The 13,631-nt window shown below is 43.5% G+C and overlaps 1 protein-coding gene across 15 annotated transcripts in view; it reads left to right on the forward strand.

Annotated features, from left to right (window-relative positions):
- LOC139755950 (uncharacterized) overlaps window positions 1-13,631 on the forward strand; it is a 1,365,710-nt gene that overhangs the window by 319,309 nt on the left and 1,032,770 nt on the right. For 12 of the 15 annotated variants that reach the window (XM_071674739.1, XM_071674738.1, XM_071674744.1 and 9 more), the window contains exon 2: window positions 6,119-6,987. In XM_071674739.1, the coding sequence (XP_071530840.1) occupies window positions 6,956-6,987 (32 nt within the window). In that variant the 5' untranslated portion in view covers window positions 6,119-6,955. Of the gene's footprint in view, window positions 1-6,118; window positions 6,988-13,631 lie in introns of those variants that run through there. The other 3 variants (XM_071674756.1, XM_071674741.1, XM_071674759.1) reach the window with 3 other exon arrangements.

The raw sequence follows: 13,631 nt of genomic DNA on the forward strand, positions 1-13,631 counted from the left end.
AGAGCCGTCGTCGTACGTCAGGCAGTGACCCGACATGTATCAGGGGATGAAGAGCTAGTACGTCGTAGAGACTGAATCGTTATAATATGTCGGGAAGTGAACCACCGAAAGTTTTCAGCGACAGAGCGGCAATTATCAGAATGCTTCGGTGCTGTGTGTAAGGAAGAGTCTACATCTTGTGTTGAGAAGCGAGCTGTCATATCAGGTATTGAACAGCCGGTGAGAGTCTGGTAGGGAACCGCTGACGTGTATCGGGAAGTTGGCTGTTGTCTGTTTTGGACTGAGCTGCCTTCGTGTGGCAGGAAGAGAACCGTTAAAATGTGCCTGGAAATCAAGTGTTAATGTGTGGCAAGGAGGGAGCCGAGGTTAGGTCACGAACTGAGGCGCTTTAATGTTACAAGGAGAAACGGGTCGTTGTTTCTCGGGGAGTGTCGCTATGGGATAGCAGGAGATGTCAATGCGCGCCAAGGAGTGAGCCGCCGTCATGTTTCAGTGTGAGTTGCGGTAGTCCTTCAGAGAGTGGCAGGGAGTAAACTAATAATATTAGGCAGGAAGAGAGCTGTCGTTTTGGAACTAAAATGCAGAAAGGTGACAGTGACCTGCTGACGTTTCACAGGGAATGAAGTGTCTACGAGTGAGGAAACAGAATCGCTCCAGAGTATTAGGGAATGAACCGCTGAAGGTTGTCTGGGTAAGAATCGTAGTTTTCATCAAGAGTTAGTCGTTGGTGTATGTCAAAGATTGAGTCACTCTCGTGTGTTACGCAGCGAGCTTTCATATTGTTTCAGATGCAGCCGCAGACTAGAGTCGTGCGTCGGAATGAGCCGTTGATTTGAGTCGTGAGCCAACTGAGTTGCAGCAGTATGTCAAGGCGTTGCAGTGTATTAGCCACTGACGTGAGGCAGGGAGTAAGCTGTTGTCTTTCATCAGGGAATGAGCCAGAGAGTTGTGCAGGGGGGCAATCTATCGTGATATAGCAGGGATTTGGCCACCCACTTGTGACGTGGAGCAACCTGCCATCCTGGATCAGGGAGTCAGCTACCTACGTGTGGCAGGGATGGAGCTGCTGTCCTGTGCCAGGGATTGTGCCAGGGAATAAGCTGCCATCTTGAGTCAGGGAATCAACCACCAATGTGATAGGGATTGAACTGTCGTATACTTTCCTAGGAATGAGCCACCGATGTGTAGCATGCAGTGAGCTATCTTTTTTTATTACTTGGAAGTGAGCCGCTGTAGGGTGTCAGAGTAAACCGAAGTTTTGTGTTCGGAAAATTCGTTTTGCGCCGGGGAGCGAGTCGCTGCAGCGTCTCGGCGAGTGCTCCGCTGTAATGAATCAGGAAGTAAACAACAGTCGTGTGACCTGGTGCCTCACGGAGAGAACCACCGTCAAGACGTAGGAAGTCCCCGACTTGTATCAAGGATGAGTCGACGTGTGTCAGGGGCAGTCACAGACGGCTATCATGGAATGAGACGCTGACAAGTATCACGAAGTAAGCGTCGTTGAGTGTTTTGGATCAGCCTGCTGTTTTATGTTAGGGAGTATCAAGGAATGAGGTGCCGACGTATGTTAGGGACTTGATCACTATAATGTGTCAGTGAGGGAACTGCTGTAGGTTGTTGGAAAATGAGACACTTTCTCTGTCAGAATCGTTCTCGTGTTTTAGGGAGTAAGACTCTGCTTTGTGTGAGTGACTGAACCACAAAGTCTGGGAGGGAACTGCCAACATGTGTTAGTGAGTAAGCTTTCGTTAACTGTGTAACAGGGTCGCTTTGATGATACAAGAAAAGAGCCTTTGATGTTTGTATGGAGTGAGTTGCTAACGTGTGTGGGGGACAGCTGCAGACGTGCTTCAAGAAATGAGGCCCCTTAGCATGTTAGGAAGGTAGCCGCCGTTGCAATGTTGATGAGTAAGCCGCCGACATGTGCCAGGGAATAAGATGTTGATGCGTGTTAAAGAATAAATTCGCCATAATGTGTCAAAGTGAACTGATGAAGGTTGTCGAGGAACGAGACGCTATGTCAGTGTGTATCCATTGTGTGTCAGGGAGTAGCTCTCGTGTCTCGGGAAGCAACCTCAGTCAAGGTGTCGTCTTGTAGCAGGGAATGTGCCACCGAACTGTGGCAGGGAGTAAGCTGTCGTGTTGATGCAAGGACTGAGCAACCCATGAGTGACAGGGAGTGACCTGTTGCCTTGAATCAAGGAGTTCGAGACATGCGGCTGAGCGTAAGCTGCCATCTTACCGATCTTTTGTGTTAAGGAATTAGTCGTTGATTTGCATTTGGAAGTGATCTACCTTTGTATATCGGGGAAAGGGCTATATTCTTTCCCAAGGAAGAGCATCTTTAACGTTATTCAGGAATTGTTTCAATGCTTCAGGAAGTGAGCCTCCGTTGGGGATCAGGGAATGAGCTATATGCTTTATTAGGAAGCGAACCATTAACGTGTCAGGGTATGAACTGTTTCAATACTTAAGGGAGTGAGGCTTTGTTTTGTGTCAGGTTTTGCGCTGCCATCCTTAGTGTGAGAATGAACCACAAATTTTTTTCAGGGAGTGAGTCGCTTTAATGTGTTAGAACCAGTAGTGGCTCCAAGTTCATCAGCGAACGAAAAAGTCAAATCTTAGGGAGAGATATTATATCAGTCGTGGACTTGGAAATATTTCAGAGGTCTACTCTTAAACGTATATATAGTATTGTTTCAACTACTCAAATTGGTAAATCATTCCCTATGTTAACAATCCTGTTGAAGAAAAAGTACGTCCCCTCATTGGAGGTAAAGCATTTGTCTAATACGTCGAGTGCAAACAGACGAACCAAGTCTCAAGTATAATGTTAGATCAAATGTTGTTAACAAAGCATTTGATAATTTAGAATTTGTGTTAGGTTCCCTCTTAATATTCTTTTTTTAAGCTAAATATATTCGTGTCGTTCAGTCAGTTCTAGGAATCATCTTGGAGACTAGATACTGTACTCCCTCCATTGTCTACTTTTTTTTTCACAAGTGGAATGACCAAATCTGAACATAGTTTTCAATATCGGGACGTATCATTGAGTTATAAAGAGCAAGGATGATTTCCCTATACTTAAATTCATGAGCCCTACCTGTGAATCCAAGAAGCTTTTTCGTACTTTTCACAGCTTCTACACACTGCTTGCTTGGTTTTAGGTCACCGATGATTATAACGTCTAAGATTCTTTGTCATAAACCATTTGCAGTTCACCAGAATTCATTCTGCAGCTTGCCCTCTCATTTACACTACCGTTATGTAAACCTTTGCATTTATCGATATCAGAATTCATTTGCCACCTGTGAGCCCAGTCCATCAGCTTGTCTGTGTCAGTCTGAAGCTACGGACGTTCATGTGCAGATTTATTTGCCAGATTTGTATCGCTGCAAATTTTGATATCTTACAATGCATCCTATTATCAACATCCCAAGACCTGTCCTTGTGGTATACCACTTGTCTCACCATTACGAGGTTTGACCATTACAACTTTGTTTACGGACATTTAAGCAATTTTCTGTCTACCTAAAGCACAGCACCATCAATACCATGGGCCTTAACTTTTGCGAGCAACTATTGATGCTGTACACTATCTTATGCTTTTTGAAAATCTGGATCATATGCCTGGGAAGAAGGTGCTAACGAGAGTGAGGAAATTTATCACTATGATGTGTCGATGAGTTGGAGAATGAGACGCTATTCTGTTCCGGTGTCTCGCCGTTTTGTGTCAGGGAGCGAGTCGCTTTCGTGTGTTAGGGAGCAAACCTTAATCATGTCAGGGATTAAACTGCCAACGAGAGTCTGGAAGTGATCAACAACGTGTGCTAAGGACGGCATCGTCGTTGTCCTTTTTTGAAGTTAGCTACTTGTGTGTGTGTGTGTGTGTGTGTGTGTGAATGACGCACCAACATTTGACAAGGAGTGAGCCGCCGTCTGTTGTCAGGAAATGATCCTCCGTAGTTTGTTGGGGATGATTCCCCGAAATTTTTCAGGAAGTCTGTGATTTTAGTGTTTCAAGGAGTGAGGCGACGTTATGAATCAAGGAATGAACTATAGTTTGTCAGCCAGTCACTGTAGTATGTCAGGTATTGATTCGTTTGAGTATATCAAGGGGCAAGTCGGTGTAGTGGTTCAGAGACCAAGTCACTGAAGTGTGTTAGGGAGTAATACGATGTACTGTCAAGGAGTGAACTATAGTCGTGAGCCCTCGTTGTATGTCAGAGAGTGAGCCAGAGCGTGTCAGGTCTTGGAGTCGCTTCAACGTGACAGGGAGTGTTCCACCGCAGTGTGTCAGGAAGTGAACAGCAGTCGTGTGTCATGGTGCTTCAGAGAGTGAACTCCCATCAAGAATTAGGGAGTAAGCTGTCGACCTAAATTAGGGAGTGTGCTGTAGACGTTTGTCAGGAACAGTCCCAAACGGGAGTCGGGGAATAAAGCGCTGACGAGTGTCAGGATGCAACCGCCATCGTGTGTTTTGGATCGACTTTGTTTTATGTTAGGTAGTGACCCGTCGACATGTGCCAGGGAATGAGGTGCCGACGTAGGGACTGAATCACTATATGTCAAGAAGGAAATGTCGAAAGTTACTGGGAATGAGACGCCGTTCTGCGTCAAGAGTGAGGTGCCGTTTTCTGTTATGAAGTCGCTACCGTGCGAGAGAAATCAAGCCTCATTCTTGGGTCAGGGATTCAACAGCCGAGAGTCTTGGAATGAACCATCAACAGGCATCAGGAAGTAGACCGTCGTCGTCTGTTTTGGAGTAGATCTACCATGTGTCATGGACTGAAACCCCCTGACACGGGCCAGAGAATCTGGCACTAACGTGTGTCAGGGAGTGAGTCGTAGTCGTCGTGTTACAAAGTTTGCGGCTTTAATGTTTGTGAGGGAGTGAGTCGCTGACGTGTTTCAAGGAACAGACCGTCGACATGCAGGAAGAAGTGAGTCGTCATCGTGCCAGAATTGCAGTAGGGAGGCAGAGGATGTGCCACCGAGTTGTGGCAGGGAGTAACCTGCCATCAGGGAGTAAGACACCCTCGAGTGACAGTGAGCTACCGACTTGTGTGAAGGAGTGAGCCACCGACGTGCGATAGATAGTAAGCTACTGTTTTGGGTCAAGGAGTCAGCCTTCTCATGTGTGACGAGGCGATGGCTGCTGTATTGTGTTAGGAATTAACATTATTCGCGGGAAAGTAGTTGACAGTGTTCAGGCTGCTGGCTTAACGGTAACGATTTTTCTGCAAGCAACATCAAGTGTATCCGGTGTTGTGAATATTTTCCAGCACATAATTATGCACTGTTTGCTTTATTAGATTATAATCTAGTGAAGCAAAGAGCGCGTTGCCTGTATGTTCTTCAAATATTTGTGAAAACATGTTACGGATATCTGTGTTAGAAACGTGCCACCTGGAAAACTGTTGCTGACACAAGATAAACATTGTCTGTAGTCTCTCTCTCTCTCTCTCTCTCTCTCTCTCTCTCTCTCTCTCTCTCTCTCTCTCTCTCTCTCTCTCTCTCTCTCTCTCTCTCTCTCTCAGCCATGGATCAGGGAGGTATATTGTATCATCCACCTGGGTATAGGGAGGATTAGCTGCAGCTTAGCAGTGAGCCAGCACTTTAGCGGTTCACAAGTTTCACTCTTTTGGCCCAGGTAGCTGTGTTTTCTTCCTGCTTCACCCACTAGTGGGCAGCTGGCTTTCAGCCCACAAGCACAGTCTTTCCATCTTGAATGCAGCACTTGACAACACGTAATTCACACTCCTCATGCTCTGTAACCTATGGTTTTTCTGCGTTAAGCGCTACGCGGCGACCCTGTACAGAAAATCACGTTGTGTGCTCTCGCACGGCGGGGCCGAGGCTCCCCGGGTGAGGTTTAAGAATGGTTGGTTGGTTCACTGTGGCAAGCCCACATTACCCCCGTCCTGGAAAGCCTTCCCACTGTCTCTACACCTCATATGGGGAATAATCAAATCCTGTTGAACAAAAAATATTCTGTTCATCAAGACATTCCTACGTTTCTTTGGTGGAAAGGTTTGAAATGAAAAATATTATTTACATATCAATTCAATGATTTTCGAGCCCTCGATAATTATACATTATTCATTTTTGTTTCCAGGGCAAGACGACCAGTCCCAGGGAAGGTGGCGCCAGGCAATAAATAGTTGTTAAACGTGAGAATGGAGACTGACAGAAAGTAACTATATACAAGACTAGTGACTTAACATGGTTTAAAATACTACACCATACAGTGATCAGTGAACATTATGATAGATACATTGTTGTACGTAGTGACTGGTGAAGACTGTGGTGAACGAAACGAGGTGTAGCATACGGTGAACAATGAACAATATGGTGGAAATAATGGACATAATTGATTGATGAACAACGTGGCTGAAAAAGTGATAGGTGAACAGTATATTGGAAATACTTCAACAAAGAATCGCTTGATATTGGAAATATTTCTCCCTTTAGTGAGATGACCAATTAGTGGAAATATTACAATATATTACTAGTGGTAATGGTAGATGGTGAGAAATAATGCAACATTGATAAGTTGCCATTATATAATCTAAACTTCAGAAATTATGATTACCCAAATAGTGTGATTACCTGGGAATTATATAATTGCCCAGAATAGTGTGATTACCTGGGAAGTATACGATTACCCAGAATAGTGTGATTACCTGGGAATTAAACGATTACCCAGAATAGTGTGATTACCTGGGAATTAAACGATTACCCAGAATAGTGTGATTACCTGGGAATTATACGATTACCCAGAATAGTGTGATTACCTGGGAATTAAACGATTACCCAGAATAGTGTGATTACCTGGGAATAATACGATTACCCACAATAGTGTGATTACCTGGGAATTATACGATTACCCAGAATAGTGTGATTACCTGGAAAATTTGTGATCATTTCCTGAGAGCCTCGTCCTTGTTGACTGATGGCCTACACCTGCTGGCCGGCCGGGGGAAGGTAAGTTACATGATTACTTGTTAAGTTGTTTGGCGACGCTACTGGTCTAATTAGGTTATATTTCGAACCACATGTAGTATTGTATTATGAATCCTGGCGATCATGTTTCCACTGACATGATAGCCAGACACGACCATGTTTCATGGTCGTGTTTCAAATGTTTACATACACGGCGATCCCGTTCAGCCAAGTTTATATTCAAAACTTTATTTGCCGATCAGTTTCCGCTGATGATAGGACATTTGATGAGCTGGCAATCATGTTTCATCTGATTCGCTGTGATTTGTTGAAGCTTTTGGTGAGGTTGCTCACCATGTTTGCTCCTCTGGTTCGTGTGAGTGTTGATGCAGGCTGCTGGGGCACTAACCCTGCGCTGGCTCATTTCCTGCTTCGTGAGTATCTGATTAATGGTTCATTGTTGGCCTTAGATTACCCACCGTGTTTGCTGAAGCTGATTCCATGGGTAGTTTATTCTGTCCAAAACAGTAATTTAACCTGTCTGTATCATTACCGTTTGGGACATCCAGCGAATTTTCTGAGGATAGGGTGGTTGAAATTGATCTTCCGGTGGGTTTTGATGTCTTATCAACGATCCGTAATTACATTTCTGCTCACACAGGCGGATGTCCGTCAAGGTAAATTACCAGTTCTTCTGGAAGAGGAGGAGTAGGTTCTCTCCAGGCTTGATGACTGTATGTAAATCCATACCGTCTTGTTGACCCAAGTTTGGAACTTAAGAATGTCGAACGTTGAGTTTGAGTGAAGCTACAATGCCTGCGCCTCGTATATAATGACTTGGGTCATTCGATTGTTTGCACTTGACTTTCTATATAAGCAGCTACGCTGTATATCTTTTCTTCATGTATTAGTGTAATATGTATTTCCTAAGTGGGGTAGGGGCATTAGAGAAGGGGAACAGTGTAGAATAATGGGAAAAGAAAATAGAATAATCCTTTGTAAAAATCAAGAGAATCCTCAACTTATTCGTCTTGGGAGGATGATTACATAAATATTGTCGACGTAGAAATGCGTCATTGTCACCTTCGTTAGAGCTGATGCAGCCACTTCCATGAACGTATGTGTTCAGATAATGTGTGTACTGATCATTTACATCTGGTAATCTGTTTACCTGCAAGTGATTTATAATCTACAATATACGAAAGTCTTCGTTCGAAACTGTCTCGCTTTTAAGGCACATATGAACGCGCATGACAGCACCAGGTGTACGAAAGATGGTGTCGTTTCTAGGGAAAGTTGTAGTAAAATTTTCATGGGTTTCGCTGAATATGGTAACTGATTCTCAAAGTTTTCCATTTAGTCCCATGTTTTCCCTCGTATTAACACCCCTGTCCTCTTGCAAGTTATTGTTCACTGTGTGCGCAGTTTCAGCATCATAACGTAAGTGTCCACCCTCGAAATGTTACGACGTTCCTCAGTGTTAGTAAGTTTACATCGAGACGACCTTGAACCCCTCCCATGCCAAACACTGTTTGTCGATCATGTTTCAGGTTGGATATGATCACAATGGTGAATGATGCTGTACAAGACTTAACCACCATACGAGATTGCTTTAGTTTGCATCCAACCTTCATTACTTACGGTGGGAAAGTAAGATGAATTGAAAACACTTTATTTCAAATAAAAAATGGTTCATCAAAGTATATTACTGTTTACAAAGAATGTGTAGTTACAGCTGTATATAGAGCCATGATGATCAGGTACACAACCATACATGGGCAATGCGTTGTGTCTATAACATGGAATATGCAGTAATGGTTGACGACTTAATAACCAATATCATTTTCCACGAGATATTGTTTTAATCTGAGCTTCAACATCGATGAGGTATTGGCCTCCTTAACTGGTGGTGGAGTTGACATAATTTAGGGCCCAGTAGAGAGATGGTTCAGGCTGTATCTTGGCTGGGTCAGTCGCTACCAGCAGAGAATGTGTCACGATCTCGCACATCACGGAAGGTCTGAGTGATCGGTTGACTTTTAGGCTTGTTGACGTCGGCTATGGCAGTAATGATGTCATGGTCGGCAGCAGCGGGAGGAACGACGTCAAGTGAATTACTTCATCAGGTTTGGTGTAACTCTGACATCAGAGAGGGTGGCAGAGTTAGGGGTAACTCGTGTAGGTTGTTCCATTAGTGGCAAAAGTTTGTCGACGTTATGGTATTAGCTAATTTACTGTCTTCAAAGAGATGGCTAATGAAGTCACCCAAAACAGACTTTTCTTACTCATTGATACGGTCTTTGAAACATCAACAACATACATAACAGACTGGGTCTTAAGATGTTTATATATACAACTTATATTGATGGCAACTTTCTGTACAATACCCCAAGCCATGCATCATCACCTGGCTGTCTTGTCTTCCCCGACCGATGAATATACAGGCGTCGTTAGTCTAACTGACCAAAATTGAGACGTCTTCTGCTGGACTGATCGCTGGACACGTGATAAACTTGTCAGTTTTTATTTTAGAAAGCAGACAACAACAACGTAGCTAATTTGTCAGGGGCAGGAAAGTAAACTTGTTAGCCTACTAAATCATGTGTATTAACACAGCGGCATGAAACGAGCAAACTGTATCAAGATGCACTTCATCATTTGTATGTAAATTTAAGCATAACTTATTTTGTAGAGAAAGACGTAATTATATTCAAACAATTTCCAAATCCGGAAGACGCACAACTTAGTAAACCCACAGCAGCAGTATCTAGCATCGTACAGCACAGACCAAAGGCAACGGTTAACCCGACAAACTATATGATCAAAATTAATCTCCCGTTGTGAAATGACTTTCATGTATACACAGCAGACGGCATCGTCCGCGTCTTCTGCTGTAGCAAGAACCTCAGCTGCAGGTATCGTGTCGCTGCTCCTAGGCCCTCCAGCTGTTGTGTGTTATCCTCTGCCACTTTAATTATCGGAGTTCCTTAGTGTCCTTGACTCCGTCTGACGACCACGTCGCTCGATAACACAGAGAGACTCATTTAACATTCCTATGGTGTTTGAAATAGACAAACCGACATCAGCATAGTTATTATTTCTTCGCTTCGCTTCCATAGGATTCCCATCATGTTTACCCTCGGCACATTCGCCATGAGTCATGTAGGAGCGGGAAACATCATTATACACATCTTCAGGATCGTCTGCTTATGGGCAGCTAAACGATCGTCTTACTATTTACTCGTATCGTCATATAACCGTGAAGCGCTCAACAGTATCTTAGCATTGTTCTTTGTTCTTTTGGGTTGATGTTAATGGCTCCCAGACTTGAATGATAACGTCTGAGAGATTGCTTTGCGCCAGCATGGCTCAGGATCATTCGTTATGACAGTAACTAACTCAGAAACACGGAACCTAACACGGAAGTTATCACCAAATATTTCGACTTTGCTGGTGAATGGTCCAGGGATTTCTGTCCGAGTCTATGCTGCAGTAAAGGGACATTTCTACTCTGCCATATATTTTTTTTTTCATTCTTATTCATGATTTTCACAGTATATTCTGTATACGAGCTTCAGTATATGACTTACGTAATGAGTCACGTGAACCACACTACATTGTAGTGCACTTCTACGAGGACTGTGACATTACCTGTCTTCATTTATCATTTTGAAAAATTGATTAGAATTACGCGATTATTTTGTCATTAATGTTGATGAAGTTAGAACATTATTTAGCTCATCATTTTCAGATCTTGCAAATAGATTTGGACCATCGTCTGCTCGCTCCTGTGGAGGAGTATCACACCTCCCTCACAATCATCACCCTCCTTCCCTCTGGTCACCACACCCTCCCTTCTTGGTTATGACAACTTCCGTCACCATAACCACACCCTCTCTCCCTGGCCACCACACTCAAAACTGCGGAATGGTATTGTTCAGTGGTAAGATTACCACTTACCCTGCCGTTAACTCTCTCCACACCTTCCACATTGCCGGGTACATTACCACTTACCCTGCCGTTAACTCTCTCCACACCTTCCACATTGCCGGGTACATTACCACTTACTCTGCCGTTAACTCTCTCCACACCTTCCACATTGCCGGGTACATTGTTCACACTCAACACTAGAATATCATCCCGACCGCTTGTCACCCCAGCAGTCAGCTGTTTCTGTCATGCCTAAGGAAATCGATAAATTTGGTGGCAACTGTGTATGGGGTTTAGTTGTAGTGCGTCTGGCAACTTCCTGGACATGTGTGCAGACAAACAGAAACGATCAGTTTCTTATACGACAGATATAGTAACTTCATGTTGTCTCTTAGATTACCTGGTCAATATTGTAGTATCCTGTCACCAGAACCTCGCCTCTGGAGAACAGTAAAAGAGAAGCCTGTCTGCTGTCAGTGAATTCTCATCCCAGTACACGGATAAGTGAGTATTTAGCAAACTTTTCTCATCCTATGTTTGGACGAGACTAGAACGATCTTCTTAAGTTTGGTTCAGAAGTAAAACAAAGCTAATACAGAAAACCCAAAGGAGGGCAACAATTTGTTACGAGAATTAAGATGTTACAGCGAGAGTTAAGAGATCAGATATTTGTTCATTATGGAGAAGGATGATATAAGGTATATCATGATTACAATCTAAACTTTTTAGATCATTCTGATGTCAGCTGTGAACATATCTTCCAAAAATGCCATGAAAGGACAACCAGAGGCCATAACATGAAGTAAAGTAAGACTTTTATTTTAGTAAATTCATAAATACTTGAAAAGAGTAGTGGATGGATGGCTTAAACTGAGTGAGGAAATTGTAAATGAAGATAGCATATAGAATTTCCTGAGTCACACAGGAGGCTAGTAAAGAGGCTGGATCCTCAGTCAGGAATATGGAGAAAAATTCCGCCGATGAACAGAATATCTTTGTGGCAGGGAACAGAGGAAACAGGGAGCATTCTCGAAAACAGTTGGAGTCACCAGTGGCGTACCCTCGGGGTCTCTTCTGGGACCATTGCTTTTCTTGATATCTGTAAATGACTCTTAAGTGAGACTGGATTCCAATAGGAATATATTTGCTGATGTCAAGCTCATGAGGGAAATGAAGAGCAAAGAGAAGTGCAGCAACCATAAAGTGCACATAGACAACTCCAAAGTTGGGGTGGTGCCTGGTTGAAGATACTCAACTTGAGTAAATGTAAAGAATAGTTTAATGAAGATGGAGAACTGAAAGAAAGACCTCTATATGAATCCTATATAACAGGAAATAAGTTGCAGGAATCTGTTTGTGAGAGGTACTATTGGGAGCTGACATAATTTCCAACTTGTCGCCAGATAACCACATTAAGAGAACAAACAATAAAGGAGCCAAATTGTTTCATGACAAATATCAGAAAAAACATTCAAGCACAAGAATAAAGAATTATTCACCAGGTAGTAATTGTTGACAGCTGCCGCCCAGGGTGGAACTACCATCCATCTTGCACTCTCCATGTCAGGATTGCTGGTCTTACTTTCTGTCTCATCAAAATGGCACTACCGGACTAGTCCTGACATCATCTTACGAGCATCATACACCTACTCAGATCTCATTTAGTTTCTTCTCATATGTTATCTTGTCATCTCATGTTTGCCCAATGCTGAGAATCTCCGGGTTTCTGCCTGACTCTACTGCCAGTAAGAGTGAGGGCTCAGACAGTGGTAGTATCCGGCCACTCCCACGACCTTCCTTCTCTGGTAAAGCTTCCTTTTTCCCTTTTCACTATACCAACATCCGTGGTCTCTCTAGTAACCTCTCCTCAGTTGACCACCACCTGTCTAGTACCTCTCCTAATATCTTACATCTCGGAGACACAGTTGTCTGATGATGATCTCAGAAGCTCCTTTCTCATATCCCGCCATGATCTTCACTCACATTTCCGGTTCAGAGATGGTGTTTGTTTATTCCAATGTTAACACACCTGTTGCTCGCCTCGAGGACCTTCAGTCCCTAAACTTTCATGTTAGCTGGTGCAAGGTCCGTCTCCCTACTACCACTGTTTTCCTTTGTTTCGCCCACTGCTCTCCTCGTATTCCTCACCTCTGTGACTACTCTCATAACATTCCCGATTTGTTTTTCACCTCTAATTCTTCGCGCTGTAGTTACATAATCTCTCCCAATTGATTCACCTGAACACATTCTTATAAACGTATGTTTTAATAGCAACTCCCCCTCCAGCAGCTCCTCCTAAACGCAAATAAATATTGGCACCTCAACAAAGCTGACTGGAATAACCTACAATTTTTTTCTGACTCGTGCAAATTTTATGGTAATGCTTCTGTCTCCCCAAAACGCATAGCAGAGATTATTGTTGCAGAAATGGAAGCATTTGTCCTTTCTCCCTCCAAAACGATCACTTCATCTAACCCATGGTTCAACCGTTCCGGTTCTGAGGCCATTCCGGCAAAGGATCAGGCATATCGGGCTTAGAAAAACTCTCCTCCCTCTTATTCCCATTCAGCATTTATCATCGCTCGTAATCATTGCAAGTACGTTATCCGTGAGGCAAAACGTTCCTTTATTCAAAGGAAGTGCGATAACCTCTTCTCGTCATTCACTGATAGGTCTTTCTGGCTTTTAGCTAAGGGCATCGCTTACATCTGTCGCTCTACCTTTCCTTCACTTTTCCCGTTCTGACGGTACAATAG

Source organism: Panulirus ornatus, chromosome 20, assembly GCF_036320965.1.
Source record: "Panulirus ornatus isolate Po-2019 chromosome 20, ASM3632096v1, whole genome shotgun sequence".
NCBI classification, from domain to species: Eukaryota; Metazoa; Arthropoda; class Malacostraca; order Decapoda; family Palinuridae; genus Panulirus; species Panulirus ornatus.